Raw genomic sequence first — 23,889 nt, forward strand, 5'->3', positions numbered from 1 at the left:
AAATACCATGTCTGGTCCCCAGATTATCAGCTCCTTTTCCAAAGGTGCAAAGTATGATCTGAAATCTTGTGTAGAGAGATACACATCTCCAGGGGAACAGCTGCCTGAATAGAACATACAAATTATAACATTAACAACAGATTCAGCTTCTGACACCTGGCAATTTTGTACAACTTTAGACCTAGAAGCTTGGTAAACAGATTTGTGAGTTTTCTCTTGGGAACACCAATTATGCCTTTTGCAACCACAGGGACAGGAGTGGAATGAGGGGGAGTTTGAAATCCTCCTATAAAAGGAAACTCAGAACAACACTTAAAAATATCAGAACTGATCATGTCAGTTACAAAGAAAGCAACGAGAGATATTTAACTTTTCTGTATTCTTTAGGTTTTTTTAAAAGAAATAAGTCTGTTTATTCAAAACAAATTTTACAAAACAACTGTCTTTCTGTGGTACAGAGCAAAGTTTAAGAATAAATATTGAATAATTTGTATAAAAATTAGTAATATCAAAGGGAAACTGATGCAAACCAAACAAACAGGTAAAAAAAAAAGTAGCATTAAATATGCTGTGCAACAATGTCAAACTCTTAATGAGGAGTGACCATTCAGGCTGATAAAGAGTTTTATTTGTAGAAGTAAAACCTATCAGCCCTGCATTGGAGCACTGAGACTATTGTTAAAAAAGATTCCTGATGGAAGTGTACAAATCTTAATTTGTGTTTAGAACCAGAAAATACTAAGTTTTCTATGTCTCTTCTATTTTTTGAAAGGAGTGCCTTCATGCTTTCCTTTTTATTCAACAAGCAACTTCTTTTCACTGCAGCAAAAGAAAATGCATACTACAAGCATCAAGGCCCTCTTAAGATTAAGGAAACAATCCAAACAAAGCTCAAACCAACTGTAAAACAAAGCATTTCAATGGTAAAAAGTGACTTTCAGATAATGGCAACTACATTTAAGCAGCATTTTAGATGTTAGCTGATTAAAGCTACTTAGAGATTACTTTATTTTTGCATGTATGAGTGAAAACAAATCCCAGCACACAGATATGCTGGAAGGCTATAGTCTTACTAAGTACATTTTGGTTGCATACTGCATATGAAGACCCTCTTTCCCTTCAGTGAACAGGGTGGCTTTTCTAGCAGTGCAGTTTTGCTGTGCAGATTTGTTGATTTAAATGGCTCACAACAAGTCAGAAAACTGATGAAGTAGTTTTCCTTCAATATAGAATAATACTTTCTCTATATGTGCATTTGTTTTCTCTGTATGCAACAGATTCTATAGATATACATCCCCAGTACTATTATCCATTTGTTTAGGCAAGAAAAGGAACTGGATTTGTTCCTTCTGAAGTATAGCTGTAATACTCATCAGTCATTCTGACACTGATAAATGGTTTATTTGTGGGCTCTTTATATGCCCAACATTTGGGACCAGTTAGAAATCTCATTACTCCTTCTGCAAAACCAATTACAAAAGTTACATGTTTGACTTAGTTCCAGTAGCTACCTACCCTCCATTTGAACAGCTCAGAGAGCAGTCAGCAAGATCATTCCTGGATTCTGTCTGCACTGACAGATGCCATTCTCCATTCAAACCAGAAACCTGCAGCACAGCTCCAAGAGCAGCAGCAGTTAGTTAAACCAAGTTTACTACTCACAGCTTCAAACTAGCAAGTCCTGTAAAACTGCCACAGGTTTGGCAATTGGCAACCAAGATATCTGTCCTGAGAGTCTGTGGAAGCACCATGACTGAGCTGTGCAAGGACTGCAGGCAGCCTACAACTCTGGTTCTCTGCAGTATCTTTATGGCACCACAGGACAACTCCTAAGGGCTGCAGTTTGCACATCACTTAGCTCTGTTTTGGTTTACAAAACACAGGCATTTTGTTCCTTTGCAAGTGATATTAATATTGAGAGATATTCAAGGTACAGGGGTTTGTGGACACAAACAACCCTGAAATTTTAAAGACAATTTTGACTTCAGGAGAAATATTTTAGTTATTATGAATTGTGTATTCAGTTTGTGTGAATCACCATCTCCTTATCCCTTCAATGCAAAGTCAAAGTTTGTACAGAAAATATGCTCCCTCTGTTAGTTGCTTTTTTAAGTCTTTAAGTCTTTAACTGGCTCTAAGTAACATTCTTGGGGACTTTTGCTTGCTTTTCACTTCTAGAATATTGGAAAACAGAAGCATTATTCCAAGAAAACTAACTTAACTTGTTTGCTTATTAAAGATTGGACTTTTTAAATATTCTGATGCAGTTTTTGGAAGACAGAGTCCAACCAGTCTTTTTTACAGCTTCAGGTTCTAAAGGGGCTTTCTTTGTTACTTAAAACCACCAAGTCAGAGGGCATGCAAATACTGTTTCCCTATTTCAAAGATTTAGGGAGCTTTGAGAAAACAAATGTTGCAGATTTTCTAGCACTCCCTATTTGTCAGCTGTGCAGACTGACTTTGGAAGCATTGAGAAATGGTGAATATTTGTAGACAGTTTACACTACCTTAAACTACTGTGATAGTCTCATTCATCAAGTCAGAAGTTCCACTTTCCTCATGCTTTGAAAGGTCTACTCCATTCTGATACAACAGATTTTTTTTGCCACATGCCTTAGTTCACATAGCTTTTAAAAAAACCGTCAAGACTTACTGACAAGTTCAAAGAAACAGATATTTTCAACAAGCATTTCAAAGTCTAGAAGTCAAGTCCATTACAATTCAGTTATAATCCAGACTTGTATCCCTTGAAGAGTGTAAAAAAACAGGCTACAATGTAAAAAGTTGAAGTACAACGGGAGAGTTATTCCAATAAGTCTCTGAACAGAATCTGGGACCCCACAACTGTCTTCTTCCTCTCCCTCTGCCCATCCCAAGTATTCATGTGTAAATTTTACCTCTTTCCACCTTTACATATATTTTGGATAAACACCTAAAATGTTTTTGCTCTGTCTTGGCTCAGTGGATCTTCAATGCAGATATTCAAGTATTAAGAAAACGCAGCTGAACAAGGATATGTGTCCACATAGTACCATTTACAGAGAAGCACAATATTGACCAGTCTGCAGTACATTCTACCCCAAATCCCTGAAGAAATCTTTTTAACTTTGGGGTCTGTAGCCTGCTTCCAGAGCTGGCGAAGATCATCTACGTGCCCATGCGACGTCATCATCTTGTTATAAATGCAGGGATGGTATGGTGCCTTTCCTTCCCCAGAAAAAAATACATGATATTGTGGTACAATTCCCATTTTATTGGCACAGAGACCCATGAAAACATCATCTATATAAAGACTTGTATTCAGAGTCAATGAAGCCTCATAGACTTTAGCTGCTACATCATTTGATACTACATATGCAGCTCCTGCTGTGTAGTCAGGGTAAGAGGGCCACTGGTACATCTCATATGGAACATAGTATTTACTGCTCTTGTCTCTCACGGGAGGAGAACCGCGATGGACACGACCAATCCAGAGATCTTGAGCACCCATTTCTGTGAGGCTTTGGAGATAAGCAACAAGATTTGGCATATGGATAAATATGTCATCATCTGCAGACATAATGAACCTGGCATGAGGACAGTAGGCATTCACCCAGCTAAACTGCAAAAGCAATTTAAGAGTAAGATTGTGAAAAGTATCCAGAAAGTCTTGCTGAATCAAATCCTGGTATGTCTGGTCTTCAAGCTCAAGATCTCTTTGCCACTGTGTTTTCTGCAGATGGTCTGTTGGTCTTCCTAAAGCAAAAAGGGTTTTAATGTTGGCATTAAGTTGAGAACGAACATACTTCTCATTACCCCAAGTTTGTCTAATTGCATCCCTTCGATGGCGGTTTTCAGGAGAACTCTTCACAAACAATAGGAGAAGGACATCCTGCTGCTGACATTTCTCTCTGTGGTTGATCAAGTACTGGTAGCTTGATACTCTGTTCAGGTTATCTCTGCTGATAGACAGGCTGTCATTCACAAAATGGTAGCTATTTATGAGGTATCTGTAGGAATAGGACTTCATATGGCTCACAATGTGATTATCAAACGGTACCCAAAAAATCATGAGACACAGTATGAAGCAAGTGGCACATATCTGCAAAAAATGGCATTTTCTGACTCTTCTGGGACTAACAAACATTCTGATGCAGTTTTTATAATCCTTATTCTTGTTCAGGATCAGTGTTCTTACAGTGCCTGTGTTTTAGTTTAAGAGCACAGTGTCACCCTTCAGGATAAGTGTCCCTTGTAAGGCATGATGTCTTTCATTCAGTATCCTTGTGAAGACAGCTTTGTTCACAGACTTCACAAGTCATCTTTCTCAAAAACCGTTTTTCTTTGACTGAAAGAACACAGGCAGTTTTGAAAGATGAGACTTGCGGATGAGTATTTTCCCTTTGGGGCATCTTGAAGCAAACACTACAGTTCTAGTCGGAACTTCTAGTGTTTCTTTCCTTCATGAAGATGAACACCTGCCCATTCTGGAGGGGGAGAGGAGAAAAGTTTAAGTGAGCTGTTATTAACACATTTGGGTTTAGGTTTGGTCATGGAAGTGAGCTGACTTCTCAGTCGCTGCCCATCACCACCCACACACGCACAGTCCCCAAAAGAAAAGAACGGACTGGCAGCAAGTCAGAGGCGGTCTGTGGCCCGGAGCAAGCTCGGGGAGGCCAGTGACAGAGAAGACTGACACAGAAACCTCTTTCTTAGAAACCCCCGCTGCCGCTAGCCGGCAGATGACAATCTTTTAAAATTCCTTTATGCACCGCACCCTGCAATCGGCCGGGTTTACAAATTGCGTTTTGGCCGGCTGTCTGCTAAACCCGGAGCCGGGCGGAGTCCTGCGGCTGCTCCCGGGGCAGCGAGTACCAGCCCAGCGCTCGGGTCCCGCAGACACCGCTCTATATCCACCAGGCTCCGCTCCGTGTGTCCCCAGCACCGCTCCCTGTGTCCCCAGCACCGCTCCGTGTCCCCGGCACCACTCTGTGTCCCCCCAGCACCGCTCTGTGCGTCCCCTGTACCGCTCTGTGTGTCCCCAGCACCGCTCCGTGTGTCCCCAGCACCGCTCAGTGCCCCCGGCACCGCTCAGTGTCCCCCCAGCACCGCTCTGTATCCACCCTGCACAGCTCTGTATCCACCCAGCATCGCTCCGTGTCCCCCCAGCACTGCTCCTTGTCCCCCCGGCACCGCTCCATGTGCCCCCGGCACCGCTCCTTCTCCTACCCGGCACCGCTCCGTGTCCCCAGCACCGCTCCGTGTGTCCCCCCAGCACCGCTCCGTGTCCCCAGCACCGCTCCGTGTCCCGCCCGGCACCGCTCCGTGTCCCCCCGGTACCGCTCCGTGTCCCCCCGGTACCGCTCCGAGTCCCCCCGGCACCTCTCCTTGTCCCGCCCGGTACCGCTCCGTGTCCTATCCCACACCGCTCCGTGTCCTATCCCACACCGCTCCGTGTCCCGCCGGTTGCCCCCTTACCCGCCCTGGGCCCTCTCTCCCCGGCCCTGCGGGCTCGGCGGTGGCCCCGTCCCGCACCGAGCTCTCCGCGCTGCCCGGCCCGGCCCGGCCCCGCCGCCTGAGGGGAGCGCCCGTTGGGCCCAACGGCTGCGGGGCGCGAGGCGGCGCGAGCCCCCCCGGCCGTTACCGCCCGGCGCTCGGCCGCTGAGCGCGACACACGGACACACGGACACACGGACACTCAGACTCACTGCCTGCCCCGTTACACACCCCTGCCGCAGGTACACCTCTCCACGCCGCGCTGCTCACGCTTACAGCACTGCTGTCTCTGCTTCCGGCCACAGTGTAAATGAAGAATACAAAGCACAAAAAGCCACCCAAGTTCAGCCTTCTGGCCCTGCACTTTAAAATTTGGTTCTTGTAGCCGGTCTCTGCTTTATGACAAACAAGAGCAGCCTGAAGTAGCACTACTTGCTCATCCCATAAAAAGCCAAAAATAGCCATGAAGCAACAAACGTAGGACTAGCACCATAGGGAATGACATCCCACAAACTAAGCACTTGTTGCATGGAAACAACCCCTGAAGCGAGAGAACACAAGCTATCACTTTCAAGTCAGAAGTTATGTGCAACACAAATATTTTGAGACTGTTTTAGCCATCTGAAGTCTTGCAACTAGAATAGCATGATGAGAGCACATCAAAGTATACAATGATAAGAAAACCTGGAGCAATTTTGTGGTGCTCCAGGAAGGGAACCAGCTGCTCAAAATGGAAACCATGCATTGGTGCATCCGAGGACTGCAGATTGTAACGCATAACAGAAAAGCTGTATGGGCAGTTTGGTGAATAAAAGTCAGTCAGCGCTTTTTATAGTATCAGTTTAAACCCTTTTTATTTTGGAAACATGAAGTTAAACAATGCACCTCAGAGTTATAAACTCAGCAACTTTACAATAGGACACTATTGCAAGGCTTACTCTTGTTTCAGAGGAAGCACAGGGATGCAGACAAGCTGGAGTGTTGCTGAAATCCCAACATTTGGTAGTTCCTTTTGAAGCAGTGGGTCTGAAGATGCCAGGCAGTCAGGTTGTTCACTGCCATCATGATAAACTTAAAACAGAGGGAGCACAAGGAATCTATTTAACCATCTGAAGCAAAGTTTACCTTGGTAAACACAGGGATACTCATCACCAAATACAACTTTTTTAGATTACACTTGGATAAGAAGTTTGGGAAACAGTATGCAATTGCCAGTGACATCTGGTGAAAGGACACAACAGTCAACACCACAGATAAAAAGGACATGGTCCCTGTGAGCTAGCAGTAAAACTAACCTGCATGACGATTATTCCCCACTAGGGAAAAATAACAGACTCCAGGAAAAAAACTAAAACCACCAACAACACTCAAACCAAACCCACATACCCACCAAAAAAATCCGCCACAAAACACATCATGGAAACAGCTTTAAATATGGACCAGCAAGCAGGGGACAAGAGGCATGCATGGACTCAGTTTTCTGCTTCCTAGCACCCTTTCCTGAAGTCAGGGATGCTGGAAAGAGAACTTAAGCTTTTCCTATGAGGAAAAAAAAGCCAAAAAATTAACTGGCTAAGGGCTGGAACAGTCTGGTCTGTCATTTCCTTGCTCTAGTTAAGTCGAATTAGGTGAACCGTTAGTAGACACAAGAATTATTCAGAATCCTCCTCAGAAAAATACTTCTCAGGTGAAACTTGAAAATGTGACTATAAATGAGCAATACTGAAGAAATTTAAGGAGGTCTATACCCATTCACCCATCTCTCTCCAAAAAAGCATGCAGATATGCACTGAAGGTACAAATAGGTCTCTTTGGTTGTCAGAACTGTTTATAGCCCATTTACCCGACCCAGCCTTTGAGCTTAGTCATGTTCTCCGTCGTCCCTTAACAGGAAAACAGGTTGAGACACCACAGGAACTATTTGCTGCTATTTAAATTTCATCATTTCAGGAAAAGAAAACAATCCACCAATTCACCTAGCAGGAGGAAACACCATGAAACAGAGATAAAACCATGCTTGACAGTCATTTTTCTGACCATAATTAAGGTGTTTTTCCTCTTGCTATGCGTTTTCTTACTTGTGGCTTGAAAGCTGCTAGATCTATTCTAAGAACGGAGAAAGATTTTAAGAACCAAGCACTCATGCACAATTCCTATAACTGCCTTTCTTGCCAGCAGATTTAGGATTAGAACTGGCTGGGGTATTCCCCCCAGTTGCCAGTAGTGCAGGCTTTTGCCATCCTGTAGCAATCCTCTCTTTGCTTAAGAACTTTGTTATTTAACCTTTCAATACTTTCCACCAGCATGACTCATTGTAGCAACTGTTCACTGTTCTGTGTTTTGCATTTGGAATATATTCTAGGGTGAAAGAGGAGCTGGCATAGTGTGACTTGTAAACTCGACAGTTTGTAGAGTGACCACCATGGAAAAGCAAATCCTTAGGGACCTACTTTTAACTTTTGAAAAAAGCCAGTGCAAAGTTTGTTTCAGGATAGAAGTAGAACAGTTTTGGAGAGTCAACTAAGGAGAGACAGACAAGACATCTTAAAGAAAATAGACACCCTAGATATGAGACACCAGAGGCACAGACCCTCACAGGAAGGGCCACGAAGAGGCAACATTTACACAAAAAATATCCAACTTGGAGATATTTTCCAACTAACACCACCCTGATAAAAAACTAAACCCAAGAGACCACCAAGACTGCCCAGAGAGAACATCTCAAAACTCCCAGCTACAAATTCTGTCGTGTGGTACATACACAAGCTGAACTTCAATACACCACATCCGGCACAACATGTATTTTAGGACAAAGATCATAATGTACAATAATTTTTTACTCTTCCCACATAGGACTGAAGAGAAGATCAGATCACAAGTGGCTTTGCCAGGCAATGCAGGACATATACGAGGAAACACTATTTTGAATTGAAACATTTTTTACAATCAACTTGTAGCAAGTGGTCCTTTCACATCAGCAGCTCTTGGTTAAATTTAAGAAGACCTCCCAGAAAGATTGAAGACCTCAAACATTACTTAGTTCCAAGCAGAAGTAATCTGAAGAGCTGCTGCTTTCTATGTCCATGTTTTGTCCTTGGCTGTTGGGGACAGCCTCACAGTCACTCTGCCCTCCCATCCTTACCACACCATTCTTCTACAGCTTGCAACAGCTCTGGAGTTCATATATTTGCTCAACAATCCAAATTCAGCTCCTCCCATCTTCTTGCCCCCCAAAAGCAACCTGCTAAATCCCTGAAGAAAGTATTAGAAAGTAGCTAATTGAGGTCAAGCTGTGCCTAACCCAAGTGCACAACAGGACTGACTCCCTCTTTTGTAGAACCAGATGTAGCACACATTGTTTCTAAAGGTTTCAGTCTTTTCAATTCTAAGGCTACCGCCAGGCTCTGGTACTACAGAAATTTTGGAGCCCTAGGACAGGCTTTTCCTTTAAGGTCAGGGTAGTTCTGTCACACAAGCTACTCCGTATCAGCTTGTTTGACACTGGAGTGGATGCCCAGGTTAGAAGGCACATTGTAAAGATGCTCCCTCCTGTTTCAGCTGCATTCCATCCTGCTTGCTTCATCCTGACATCAGATGTCACAGGGTGACATGAGATGTCCTCTAAGCTCCAACACCACTTCTACAGCAATAAGGGAATGTGCCCAGCCACAGAGGTGCCAGAGGCAGATACGCTGCAATTAGAACTGCATGGGCCAAGATTATCACTGCCTGGCTTTAAGTTCAGAGATGTGTCAAGCCTAGTGAAAGAATGGGACAACCCTGGAAAGTGTGAGTTGGATTTTCTTGAGGCTTTCAGAATCTGCTTAGAAAGGGGCTATTGGGTCCAAAGAACACATCTTGATGTGTTTAAGAGTTTTGTTTGCTAAGTAGAATTCAAAAACATTTTTTACTCTGTTTGAAGCAATTTTAAACAGTTATAATTCCTGTGAAATGGAACTCTTCCTTCTCTAGTATTGATTTATGTACTGTTTACACCCAAAGTCCGAAGAAAATCTAGTCAAGTTCACTCATCAAATAAGCCATCAAAACACAAGTTTAAAGATTTTTCATTATGACTAATTGAAGATTAAGAAAGTATGTGTCTAAGTTAATGGGAGCAAAGCCTGAATGGAGTTTGCTGCTTACAGCTTTAGCTACAAGATTATGTAACCCAGGTTCCTCTGATGATTCTTCTGTTGTTGACATGCCTTCACAAGTCATGTTATCTGTCATCTCTTCCCTGGCCTATGTCCTCCTTCTTCACTTCCCAATATTTGAAAAACTTCTTATATAGTAAACACTTCCTTTGAAACTAATCTTCAGGTTCTTCTTTTATGTGAGCCATGTCACAAAAAGGAGAACAGTTCGTGGCAGTTCTAGAACTTCCTGCCGTAGTGACAGAAGGTCACTATGAGAAAAGGAGCAGTAAGCTACTTAGCTAAGGCTGCCTTCCCACATAGTTTGCAAGCACCAAGATAAAAAAAGTCACAAACAGCCTGCAAAAACAATAATTTCAAAAATGTCAAAACTTCCCCTGTTACACTTTGTTCTGCCCGAACTGTTGAGAAATGGAAGCCAATTCAGACAAGTATTCTGTAGGAAAACATGGTCAAAATGGCAGTGGAATTAACAAAAAGAAACAGTCCAGTGCTCCAAAGATCTATGAAACGTTTAGAATCAGGTCACAGATGTTGTATCAATAAGGAACATAATGCAGCAATGACTGACAGTCATTGCAGTCATAGCTTTGCAAATTTTGTTTCAAGAACATATAAACCATCTTCTGCAACCTCCAATGCAGGCTTCACCTGCAAGCTCACGAGTTTGCCTACAGCTCCTACTCTGGGTACAGCTTCCTGAGGTGGTACACCAGCATTCTTACATGCTCTTTGTGCAGGTGTGGAGGACTTCTCAGGTTGAACCGACACCTGACTTTCCATGAAGGTGAACATCCAATACTTTCCAAAACGTGAACTCGGTAAATGATTTTTACTGAATGATCTTGAACTGAAATTGCTCAGTCAAGAGAAATTCACTTTTTAAAAAAATAAATATTGAAGCACAACACTTTGTCCAGGGAAGTTTTATATCAGAAGAACTACACTACCACCTAGAAAAATGAGCTATTTGAAGCTGTGCCCAATTGCTGATTCTCACTGATGGCTAAAACCTCCAAGTGCTGAGCAATGTTGGCAGAGAAATTAAAAGGATGGCAAAGCTTTAGATGGCAATTGAGTAAAGCAGTTCAATTCCTTTGATGCCTGGAAAGGCTGACCTGGAACAGAGACAGAGCAAAAGGAATAAGACAGGTATTTATTGAAAGGATTCACCTTGGACAGTACAAGAGCCTGGCTGGGGCTACACCCAAATCAAATCCAAGATGGATCCTGGCCATGAGTGTTTACACTTTTATAAGTTTTGATTCATCATCACATATTGGGGTCAATTATCCAACCACAGCCCCAGGCTATGAAGTCTCAGCCCCCTGGCTTGTCCCCTTTCCCTCACCATTGTTTCTGCTTTTCAGGTACCAGTTGTCCTTGATTCTCTAGCTAGAAAGGAATTGTTTTGTCTAACTACCCTGTGAAGAGAATTTACTAACACTTAATATGAAGTTTCGGAGTTCCACACTAAGCAAGCAGAAATTCTAAAAAATAGAAAAGCTAAAACCCAGGGCATCATCTTCAGGGCTGGAAGCAGAAACAGGTTGTAACTGCTTACCACTGCCAGGAAGCAGCTAATTGCCAATAGAGATTTAGTTTCTACAGAGGTTTTGCACTTACTGTAACCGTTGGGTGGAAAGAAAAAAAAATTATTTGGTTTCCCCTAAAATGACCTGAAAGCTTCCCAGCTGCTACAAGCCAATGTAAATGAAGACATCTGCCAGAAAGGCTTGCCTTCTTAAATTGCTTTCATCAAGATCAGTTGCCCAAAACAGCCACTATGGACATGGCAGGAGAGGAGCAGGACCACATCTTTCAAGCCATCAATCTACATTAGACTGCAGTTCTCAGTTGTATTCACCCTCCCATATCCACTGCAGGCCCTTCCCTATACAAGCTGGAGGGAAGGATGGCATTTTCCAGAACGAGTCTCCAAAATATGAGTCATTTAGTTCAAGGGATTTGCATAAAATGCACAAGCACCAACATGAATTCTTTTGCTTTGCATGCAGCAGATTGGATGAAAAGAGCCTGTTCTTTGCACTGACTGTAAGGATAATATCTGAAGTTTCTGTCTGTCAGTGACATGATTGAGGCCACATGTCCTCATGTTCTAATAGGAGGGACTAAGTTAAGCACTTAACGTCCACACAGACAAGTCAGAACTCTTGAGACACAGCTACAAAGGCTGTAATGGCACCTATTGTACAATCCACCACATCTGTTGTGGCAGCAATGAGCTCTAACAATGCACTCAGCAGCAGTCTGCATTCATGTAAGTTCACTTCTGCAGTGCCAGCATTTAAAGACATACGAGACTGGCACACATTCCTTTCTACTCCCATGTACCAAGGCAAAAAGAGGTAGCAAAGGGGCAGAGCACATTAACAGCAGCTGTTAATGTTACCCATTATATATATATTACCCTATATATATATATATATATTACCCTATAGCCTCTGGAAAGTCACCTCTCTCTCCACTTCACAGTAGATCATTTCTGTTTGTATTATCTGGAAGCTTCTGTGCAAGTGGTGTAATGAATTTTCTAGTGATTATAATACCACTTAGTCCCAGGATATCATAAACAGAGCTTGCCTGCAAAAGTGGGCAAAGACCACAAGAGGCATTTTACACAGGGCTCACCATTACTTTCTATCTTACTTTAGTGAATTCACCGCTTTACAAAAGTGGATTGCAGACAATCTTGCAAGAAGGGCATCCCATTAAACATGGCATGCTTTGAGCTGAACATTGAAGAAAACTTTTCCCCATACTAGAGAAAGCAATTGTGAAATATCAAGCAGTTAAGAGTCTAGTACAAAACTCAGCACTTGAAGACAAGAAATTGAAAATTCCCTAGTTAGGCATTAATACTGAATGTCCCTGTTTCATAGCATGTCCCAGTTGAAGAGCTACAGTGTGAGGGCCCCACCTAAACAATATTTTTTTCAGGTGCCTATTTTAAGTAGCCCATTGAAATATTTATTTGCAGCTAGACCTAGAGACGTTATTTCCTGCCTATTTTCCCCACAAACCCAAGGTGATTTCTTCCAGTCTGCAGGCCATACCTGAAGATCAAGCTGAGCAACTATCTGGAGCAGACTTTTTCCATGCTAGCTGCCAAACTAAAAAAGGAATTCAAGTTTCAGACTGACACAACTAACTGTAAGACTAGTTCAAGCTGCCTTTCTAAGGGGCCTCTCAGAAACTTTTCTTTTGCCCAATAAGAATATTTTTTAAAAATGCAGTGAGTTAGAAAGTGTGTGAAGGGCTTGTTTAAACAGAAGGCTAACACCATTGTAACATGGCCATTTCTAGGTTTTAAGATTTTCATTCCAGAGTAAATATTCTCTCATCTGCTTCCCAGTCTATCCCTCTTCCTCAGACAGCAGTGTAACCTATGACTCCAATTCAGCATCAAACTCCAGATGCATGTCCCATACTGCAGCAAGAGTTTGAATGTTGCATGGGCCACTACCATGTAGGCACTGAGGCAGGAAGACAGAGAATCTGTAATCAATTTTAGATTAGGATCAGGGGTTTTGTGCCAAATTATTGTGGTTTTCAGTTAGTCAGTGATGATAAAATATATTGAATTAAAAATGTCAAATATACTGGTTAACTTAATGGGAGCTGTGGATTTTCTTAGTGCTTTATTAGATTAACTGTCCCTGTTCTGCACTGAAGTTAGCACAGACCAGAGGTGACCCAATAGTAGAGCATCATCCCATCAAGACTTCCCAAATCATCTCAGCTGCATAAATCTGCCTGTCTCTCTTGAGCATGGCTCGTTCACCTCAGCCACGTCTCATGCTGACTTACATTCCAGCCACCATTTATGCTCTATAGACAACTGAGCATGAAGAAGCCTGCATCACCCTTTTCTGCATCAAATCTCTTCCTCTGACAGTTTGTTTTCCTAAACCTACAAGTAGAAGCCAGGGAGACAAATCTGCATGTTTGCTTGTAACCTGCAAACCACTACACAAGAGTTTGAGGATGTGGGCTGCAGAACACTGGTGCTCATTCCCATCCTGAGATGCCATCAGCCAGAACTGACACCACTCTTACTAAAATCTCTTCCATCAACCAGAACACAACCTGGTTTTCAGTTCTGTTGTCAGGGAGGTATCCAGGTCTGCAGTTTCAAGGCCATGCTTTCCCCACCACCCACACACAGAGCAAACTCAAGGTCCAACATTACCTGGAATCCACCATGCAGAGAGCTGTACCTCAAGCAAGGCACATGCCTACACACAAAGGTCTAGTAATTTAAACTATAGGATCAGCCTAGAAAACAAGCTACTCTGTGGAGAAAAACAATGCTTCCATCAGCATCTAAGGAAGCACATGCATATATAATTAATTATTAAAAATGAGCTTTCTGTTAATGATAATGAGGAAGAGAACCTCTTTAAGATGACCCCTAATGGCTCATCCCCTCCCACAAATGCAGTGGAGCTGCCACTACCACAACACTTCAGAGGCCTCCTCTTGAGATCACCAAGAGCAAATATTGCCCAAGCCACTCCATCTTCCATACACCCACAGACCTACATGCACTTAAGAACAGACAGTCATTGCCAGTGTTCCTGGGCCCCAAACAGAGTCTGTCCTTGTTCATCCTCACCCCCTCCCATTCACTGCTGTGCACAGCTACCACCAGCTCTTAAGCAGAGAGAGAAATGCTATATTCTGCTTGAGGCTGAGGGAAGAGGAAAGTTATTAATGACCCTGTCTGCTTCTTGCATAATCTCATGTAGTGGGTTGTCTTCTCTCATTAATAGGAAATGCATCTATATGAATCAAGCAAGCAGCCTGTCCAATCATGCATTCACTTCTTGTTTAGCATTTGTACTGCAGTTATTTTCTTAAGAGATTAATTACCATTTGGGGCGGCTCAGCAGTAATTTGATAAAATTGTGCATATGCTGTGTAAATGTGAAGTTTATCTATACTATATACACACACATACACACATATTTTCTATAAAAGCGTGAAGTACCAGTCATTCAAGATATACCAGCAGAAGTTAAAGAACTTACATTTTAAACTACTTCAAAATTAAAGTTACACAAGCAGTACCTTAAATTCAACTGAAGAGTCACCCTAACTTGAGGCAAATCATTATCTAGAAATACTAACACATCAGACTGTCCATTTCTCCTAACTTCAGCCTTCAATTCTGGAAGCATTCACAGTCTTCACAGACCTAAGAAAAGCCCGAAATAGTTGTAACATTGAAACTGAAGAAGTGTTATGTTAAGAGGCACGGGAGATAGCTTGAGTAACCAAACTCCTAAACAGAAAAGCCCTGTCCAAACCTGTAAGGTTCATGTTCTCCCATCTCTATTTGTGTAAAAGATCCCACTTCTTGGGAAGATCTGTCAGTTAGGGGATAGGGTTATAGAAGACAGTAATTATAAGCTGTTATAAGTGTACTGGATGAGCTGGCCACCAAAAAGGACCAGAGAGGATAATGTTTCTCACTGATTTAGCACTTCTGTGAGATCTGGGTTCATCTATCCAGCTATCCTTTTCCATTAGTTCAGCAGTGAAATGTTTGATTTCAATTATTTTATATGATCATATAAGTGTCAAGGTTCTCATGCAGTTTACACATTTTAAAGTTTTCAAGACAGTCAAATATTTCACATCACAAGCTGATAGTTCTTTGACAATTTAGAAATAGATTCATGCTGAAGGCTTCTACATGCATATTGGGGATCTCCATGATTGCCTCAAGGCAGCCAGAAAGACGTAAGCATTTCAGATTTTAGGATAATGTGGATCAAGAACGACCTCAGCATACACAAAGGAGCTGCAGATTGGCTGGGATAATAGCGGTGCAAGGCTTTGTTTAAGCCTGCCTGCAAACGGGGTGGGATGAATTCCATTAATCCTCTCCTACTCTGTGGGAACTAAGGAGAATTTTGGCTTTTATACAGCCTCTTCTGCAATGCCACAAGGGCAGGGATTGAGCAGGAGATCCTTGCCTGCTTTTCGTTGTTATTAAATATGGGGAGCAGGAAAGCAAAGCGCCCCTCCTCCCTGCCCCATGCACTTAGGAGGAACACAGAGCTGCAGCCAGTGAGGACAGCATCCTGCAATTCCAGCTCACCATGGCTCAAGTGTCCTCACTGAGAGCTGCTAACCAGCAGCCACAACAAGCCACAAAACAGCAAAGGGTTCCTTGGGCCTAGCTTCAAGATGCAAATCAGATAAGAAAAGTCAAACAAAGGAGCTGCAAAACACTCCCAGCGTGTTTAATAAGCAGTGAGATTTCTCCCAGACGACAGTCTTTGTCAATTAAATGAAGGAACTTGTGGATTTGCGTTTAACAAGAAGTGCTTGTCTCAGCTTTGGAGAAAGGGATAAGAGGTCACATCAAGAGCCAGTAAAATAATATTTTTACATATCTAAAAATACATGTCTGTTGTATATAAATGTGTATATACACATACACACTTATTTGCAAGATTAATATAAGGCCAAGAATGTAATGAATTACCTACAGCACTTGCATATGCACAGCACCAGATTAGGAACTGCTGTAAGGACAGTTTAGTGAAACTACAAATGCAATTCAATGAGAGACAGAACCACAAAACACCAGTCTGTGGACTGTAGAAGGAAGCTACAAAGATGGGAGCAGAGGCTTGCAAGGCAGGGATGATTTAAGGCATGACTTAAGAAGGAGAAACAAAGATGTTGCTAAAGAAGCCTCGTTCTAGAAAGTTGAACTTAGAGAAAAATGCACGAGAAAAACAGTATTTGTAATTAGCACAGGACTTTACTCAGGTCTTGCTGACAAAGCAGCCAGAACCTCAGAAAACAATTACTCACAGATATGGTACCCTTGCCACCCGTATTACCCACTGGAAGGCTTCCTACCAAAAATGTAGTGAATAAATATGTTATTGGGAAGTCAGGAAAGTTACAAGGAAGAGTTGTGAAAGTGCTTTGTGTCCTTTTGACAATAAAACACATGGATTGCACAGTCTGGTGCACAGTGCAAAGTTAAAGACTAAGCATCCTTTACTTAACCAAGTCAAGTAGCAGAAAGTTCTTCCTTCCTCTGTTTCATATTCCTTACAAAAACACAGCTAATCGAAGGCTGAGGGCACAGGGCTGCAGTGCTGTTTGCAAACGGCTACTGGTGAGTAACATTTAAAGAACAAAAAACCCCTAAGTTTTCTGCCCTAGGACAAAATGTCTGTTTTTTTCTGACAAGCCTCCTCTGGTCATTGTGGAAGTGAGACTGGAAGAAACAAATGAGGCATGATACAACAGGAGAAGAAATGTGAGCAGTGTTAGTGGACCAACAGCATGTACAATTTGAAGAAATTTTCCTTAGCTCTAAGTGCAAAGGACCAATCAAATCCTTTCCTTTGCTGCCGTGTCCCAAAACACCTCCAACAATATGGTTTGTGTTGACAAAAGAAGTTCTTTATTACCAAGTTTGTGCCTCACCTGAGTTGGAGAGGTTGAGCTGCTGCACCTGAAAGGAGATCATCTACCTTCAGACCATGGCAGCATTCCTGGGAGTTCTGAGCGACCATTTTTTATTCAAGTTTTAAACTACATTCAGAAATCTGGAGCTGGTACCAGTCAGCCTTGTCCTCATGAAACTGCAGAAAGCCGAGGCAGGAAATCCTACAGTCTGTGGTCTTTGCAGTGTCTACATGTATGTCCCACTTCAACAGTCCTGCCAACTAAGTTGCTTTTGCTTACAACAGCATTCCCTTCTTCTGAGGTCATCTGTTTGTAGCCTTGGGATCTGTTAGATTTTCTGAGTTATTTGGGCATGTAGCAGCTCCAGAACCTCCAAGACACAATTCTGTGTTGAAGATCTGACTACACAGCCAGCCAAGCAACAAGTAAACTTCAGGGCTGGTACTGGTTCATTCTGAAATGTTGCAATTCCTAAATCAAGGTGTGTCATCATCCTACTTCCATGCATTGTGGTGGTTTCCACATTGACTATAAAATTTAAGTCAAGTGTCATCTTTCAAAGATCCTTCCACAGCATTCCCCCCTGTTGCTGCCAGGACAAATGTTCTACCTGGAAAACTTATGGAAGAGGGGAACCTCTACTATCCATGACTATTATTTCAGTTTTTGAAGACTCAGTAATGCACGGATCTCAGTTCAGAATCTCGACACAATCTCCCAAATATTGCCAAGAATCCAATACATGTCTCCTTTATCAGTGAAAAATCCTGCTTCCACTTTTGGCCAACCTGACAGAGGTGGGCCGTGCTACTTTCCACAGGAATGCAAAGATTGGTTATTACTGAGGTCTGCTGAATAATGAGATAGCCCCACTTGAGATGTGTCCTGGGAGTTAACGAAGGTATCTCACTAAACTCTGCAAGTGCACATGGAAGGAAGAGCTGATAGTGCAATGCTAATCCATCACAGCAGTGCAATGCTAATCCATCAGGTTCTGGTTCCCTCCACCTCTTTCAGCCAGTCCCAAGGCCAAGCCAGACCCACTGCAGTAACAGCAATGCCACAGGGAGGTTTCCCAACAACAAAACTCCCTCAGTACTGCTGTACTTCCATAACTAACGTCTTCAAGTTAGAGGATTACCTAGACAGCTGCTCAGCACACAGGGATAACCATGGCAGAGACTGCTCAATTCATCCTGCATGCTGTAACACTGTAGGTGCACAGTGACACCAAACACATCAGCCACTGGCATTTCCAAAGATAAGCCATGACTTGCAGGGTTTTCCACATGCTTCTCCCTAATCTGTAGGTGAATTACCATTCCTAGCATCAGTACTCACTACTCCAGTTTGGCCAGATGTCAGAGGACTGTCCCAACTCCTGCTTTGGGCAGCAGGAGCAACCAGTTTGTTTCTCAATAATTTCGGATCTCAGAGAAAGCATAAAGTGATACAGTTTTTTTCACTCGTGGAAGACAACCAGTAGGCAGATACTATTATATTTCTAAGCAGAAAAGCAAAAAATAAACTCCAAACCATTTACCTGCAAAAAATGGTCACATTTTTATGGTGATACTACATTTCTGTATGGTGGACTTCTGTGGAACTACTTCTGGGAAAAACAACAGTAACTTCCATAATACCAGAGCAACATCATCTCTATGACAGTGACAGCTCTGTGACAGTCCAGGCTTCTGGAATACTGCTAGAATATTCCATGGCTGTTATCAACAGTGACTTACTGTCTCCTGCCCATTCAACAAAAAAGAAAAAATCCTCTTAGATTGCAGCTATTTTCCCTTTTAAAAAATAATGCGTTCCTTTTCTAGCCCCATCCTTTTCCCTTTCCAAGTGCTGGAAGAAATGCAAGAACCGGGAGAAGCGAGAACAAGACAGCATCATACAAACCAGATTTCAACAGATGCACTGGTAGTTTCAACACTGCTGCTACGAGATCCTCAGGCATGCGCCTGGGTAGTGCCGAGGTGGGGATGCTGCAGCACGTACCGGGTTCTCCGCTGCATGCCGAGCCAAGACATTTACAGGGATTCTTATCATTGTCTCGCACTCCATGTAGTTCCTTACACCGGCGTAATGCCAGTCCCCCGTCTCCGGATACTCCCGAGATCTTGTGCAGAGCAGTTAAGGAAGCTGCTGTGCCCAGAGCAGCTCCGGTGTTTAGTGTGCTCCCCGCAGCTCGGATGAGCACAGCCATTCTCCCTTTCCTGGGGCCCGGCCGAACCCGGCGCGGCACAAGGGCATCCCCAGCTGTGCCGAAACCTCGGAAAGGCAGGAGAGCCGAGCACACGGGAGAGTCTCGGGCTGGAGGGACAGCCCTCCGCCCCACGGTTTTCCCCGATGGCTGTCGCCGAGACCCCCAGCTGAGCGCAGACCGCTGGCGATCCTCCCCGGAGCTCGCCTTCCCCCATCCCCATCCCCATCCTCGGAGCACCCGCGGAGCCGGGAGCGGCCTGGGAGGGGCGGCAGGCGGGGAACGCTTCCAGCCATGCGGCTGCGGGCGCCCCTTCGGGGGAACAAAGGCGGGGGCCGGCGGGCCCGTCCCCGCACACCCCCACCGCAGCCTCCCCCCGCACAGACAAAAAAAAAAAAAGATACATTTTTTTGGTAAGCTTTGCTTAGCGCAAACTCCCTTTTTGAAAGCGTTCACTCTCTTCCTTTTGCCTAATGCAATTTCTCCTGCCGATTTTTCCTCCGGGGTGCCCAGAAGCCGCTCGGGGCGGCGGCAGCTCCGTGCCCGCGTTCCCCGGGCAGCCCCGGCGCTCTCGGGGGCGCGTCCCCGTGTTGCAACGCAGGGCTGCGCGGAGAAACTCCCAGCTAGAGTTTCTTGTGTGGGAACGGTGGGGGAAGGAAAAAAAAAAAGAGACCAAAAAACCAACCCCACACTTTTACTACGGAAAAAAAAATAGTTTGGAGGAATAGGAAGCCGGGAGGGCCTGTTGGAACAAGGGGCGGGAGGAAACGGCGCGCCTTTGAATGGGTTTTTTCACCGCAATGCTCGAGTGGCTGCGAGTTTTCCCTCCAAGGCTCAGGGCATGAGAAAGACCCTGAAACGGCCACAAAAAGCCTGATGATTTTTCCCCCCCTCCTTAAACATAATCGACCCAGACAATCAAAGATTTGGGAGGAATCTGCTAAAAGTTACGCAGAACAGACATCAAACTACACTGAAGTTAGTGTCTCGTTTATCCCAGGAATTTGAAATCCCGAACCCCGACAGGACCCATTTTTAGGACGGGAGAGGGGCAAGCTCGTACAGCGCTAATGAATGCGGTCTGCACCGAAACCTTGGAAACAAAGCAGTTGGGAAACTCGTTCGTCCAAAGCAGGGAACCGCGATTCCTGCTGAAACACGGAGGAGTGAGACACCCTCCTCCCCTGAACAGACCAGCTCTTACAATCCCTGAAGCCAGGCAGAGAAGAGAAAAAACAGCATTTAGAAAACCAGAATATTTTCTCTCATTTTAATTACCCGGCGCGTCGCTTTAGCCATCAGAGGAGCGAACAAGGCGGCTGCTCTTGGTTCAAGAAAGCGCGAGGGGCAGCGGGACGACACCCAGCAGAGATTCCCGCACCTCACCTACCAAACCGGCCGGAGAGCTGCTTCTCCTCCGCTGCTTTCCTCGGTCGCAGGGCCGGGCCGGGCCCCCGCGCTCCGCTCCGACGGGCTCCGGGAGCCGCCGGCTCCGCCCCCGTGCCGGGCTCCCCCCGTGCCGGGCTCCTCCGCGCTCCGCGTCCCGCTGCTCCTCACCCTGCGCCCCTGGGAGCTGCTCCCGGGGCTGCTCGGGGTGAGGCTGCGTGTGCGACCCTGGGAACTCTGTCCTGCGCTCACACTCACCAAAGTGATGTGCTAGAAGTTCAAAAGTACTCGCGTCTTAAGAATTTCTTAGGGGACGCCGTAAAAGTTTAGCTAATTGCTCCTCGAAGTCTCCGAGGTGCCAAATAACATCTTGTTGCTGGGTAGTTAGTTTGGGGGTCACGGTGAAACTCGTTTGTCTCATTTTGCTGTTGGGAATCTTCAGAGGAGTAAAAAAGAGCACGATTTAGGGTTTCATTTCCTCTTCTACCTTCCCCACAAATCTTCTTGAGGGAATGCCTGATTCATTGAAGACCATCAATAGTAAGTCAGTCTCCGTGGACAGTAGGACTGAGACAGAAGTATTAAAAAAAAAACGAAATAAAGAAAGTGCTATGAACACGCCTTCTTTGAATACACTTTTGCCAAACTTTCGTAAAAAGAAAAACTAGGTTTAAAAATGGCATTCAAATTCAGTTGAAAAGCCACTACAATGTTGTGCCTTGTGTGATTTTTCAGAATCACAGAATCATAGGTTTCTCACTGACTATAAATATCAAACATAAACCCATTGTGTATCTCCAATTCTTTCACATGACTGTGATTGATATGAATCATTCCTGACCTCATCATTGACTTCACAGAGATTTAACTATTGCATATCATGACAATTAGGGTCTGTTTGTCACTTTGCAACCATAAATCTGACATCTTTGCGAGGCAAGGAATTGCTTTCTTTTCACACACAAGAGAGAAAATAGAGATAGCAGTACTGTCACCAAGGTCACCCAGCAAAAGTAGAGCAAGGGTAAAACCTGAGCAGCTGATGATCCTATGGAAGGATGTGTTGTTTTGCAATACAGGTTTTGCTTGGAAGCTTGAAGGCCTAAGGAGTTTTTCACTTGATCTCTCCTTTCTCCTGTTGAGTGCCTTAGTATGACAGAATACTTTATAGTACCCTTCCCAGATTTTTCTTTGTCTGTTTTTTCTTCAGATAAGATGAAATATAATTCTGTGCAATCTTCAATTCACCTTAGAAGGAAAAGATTGTAGGTCATTGTGGAAATTTGACATGTTGTCTGAGGAGTGTTTAAATAGTAATAGAAAAATAAACAAAGGATCATTCATGATGATGATAATTGTTGATTCCTTCCCTGCTTCACAAATGTGGTTGAGTTTTTTTGTATGTTATTCTTCTTTCTTACTTTTAAGTGTCATTTCTGCATTGTCTGTGTCTGAATAATGCATCTCCCAGAAAACAGAGCTTGATGAGTCGCACTCTCAAAATCAGGAGATAACTTTAAAATTTGAGATGTGTTATGGGGAAATATCATTCAGACAATTTTAAGAACTGGGTGCATAGAAAACAGAAGTATTTCAGTTATTGAACAAAAATGACTGTTTCTAATCACACTGAAAAGAAACTGAGTTATCTTACAGTTGTGTCCATTTTTTCCTGAAAAGAGACATCTTCCAAAAATCAACAACCTTTTCTTTGTCCTCGACTAATGTCCCATCTTGATTGATCTGAATTTTCTCCAATTGATGTCACTGAATGAAATCACACTTCATCCTGCTTCTGATCTGAAATTACAGTAGGAAAGTGTCTATCTATATCTCTTCTATTTCAGAGTAAAAAATGAGTTGATAAGATTCAACAGAAATGTTACTGTTTTGTAGAATGATTTGTAATCCTGCAGATCTGTGTTAAGTTGCTGCTCTTATTGCTTCCTATGTATGAGCAACATATTATAGATATTCTTGCCCAGTGGAAGAGGAAGGTCGGAAGGAAATCCCATAGCATGCATTGTAGGAAGCCAACTTACCAAAGGAGTATTTGCACAAGGAGGTTGGATAAAAGGTTTGTCATTTGATGTTTCTGAGCCCTTGAGTCTAGAAGGAAGCCACACAGTGCTCTCAGAGGGGTTGTGCTGGGTGCTTCTGGCCCAGCTGCTGCTGTCTTCATCCGACAGACCCATCCCAGCAGGATGGACTGGCATGATCCAACAGCACCTGTTGTGTTGTCCAGTGCAGCCCAGTATAGTCCAGGCCCAAGATTCATGAGAGGAGATATTCAATCATGGAAAGATAATCTAAAATTCCAGAAGTACAGTTCTGTTTGATAAGCCAAACCAGCATCTTTCTGTGCATCCTTGAGGTGCTTCTTGTATGAGAAATGTGAAAGTCTTTCACAACCACATGACTTTGTGCTTAGACTGTAAGTATAACAGAGCTGGGCATTTTTGACAAAACTTCAAGCAAGGCAACCCTTTCTAGTTCGTTTGCACAAATGCCTGTAGGCAGCCTGCTCCTGTAGCAAACTGGCCAAATCCATCGAGTCCTAACTACTGCATTCCTTAGTATCTTACCTCATTGACTACTTTGCTGGGATATTATTCAATTCACGTTCAAATGTTAATGTGGGGAAATTATTTTGTTGGGTGTTCTGTGGTATGATTTTATGGCTGGAGATTCATAGATCTATTCTGAAAATGGCTTCACAACAAGTCTAAGCTCATTTAGGGCTGCTGCTGCACCTTTTGCTCTCTCTCCCCACACCCACCTCATGTAATCCCCTCGTGCCCCTTTTACAGGGCTGGCAATTGAACAGCTGGTATGAGCTTTTATTTCTTTTTTTGTGAGTTTGGTTTTGAGTTGGGTCAACTCCTCTTGCTCACCAGTTTCCTGAGTGTACATGCTGCTGTACACTCACTGTCAGAGGGGGAAGGAAGGGGGCAGGATGGACTGACTGGGAGCATGTAAAGATAGTTGTGGAGTGGATAAACTGATCAAGAAACTCCATCCAAAAAGCTGATGTTGGCAACCCCCATCAGATAGGAAACTGAATTTCCTGTAAATTTGGAATATTTTTCTGGTTGATTTGCTTTGGATCTGATAAACCCAGCATTTTTCCAGTCCACCTCACAACAAGGGTTGAGAGACTGTTGGGCAGTGTTAGTGCTTCATTTGAAAACACAG

General features: G+C 43.6%; 2 protein-coding genes across 8 annotated transcripts in view; one reads left to right on the plus strand and one right to left on the minus strand.

The window, feature by feature from the left end:
- MCF2L2 (MCF.2 cell line derived transforming sequence-like 2) overlaps nt 1-23,889 on the plus strand; it is a 153,888-nt gene that overhangs the window by 77,167 nt on the left and 52,832 nt on the right. The window lies entirely within an intron of this gene.
- On the minus strand, nt 446-20,728 carry B3GNT5 (UDP-GlcNAc:betaGal beta-1,3-N-acetylglucosaminyltransferase 5). Of its 2 annotated transcripts, none has more exons than XM_033068611.1 (2): nt 20,699-20,728; nt 446-4,466 (listed from the first exon to the last, which is right to left on the minus strand). In XM_033068611.1, the coding sequence occupies exon 2, from the start codon at nt 4,124-4,126 to the stop codon at nt 2,990-2,992; it is 1,137 nt and encodes a 378-aa protein (XP_032924502.1). In that variant the 5' UTR covers nt 4,127-4,466; nt 20,699-20,728; the 3' UTR covers nt 446-2,989. The 2 variants fall into 2 exon arrangements, with proteins under 2 accessions (XP_032924502.1, XP_032924501.1); XM_033068610.1 differs by having other exon boundaries at nt 20,587-20,723.

This window comes from Catharus ustulatus, chromosome 10 (assembly GCF_009819885.2).
Source record: "Catharus ustulatus isolate bCatUst1 chromosome 10, bCatUst1.pri.v2, whole genome shotgun sequence".
Classification (NCBI taxonomy): Eukaryota; Metazoa; Chordata; class Aves; order Passeriformes; family Turdidae; genus Catharus; species Catharus ustulatus.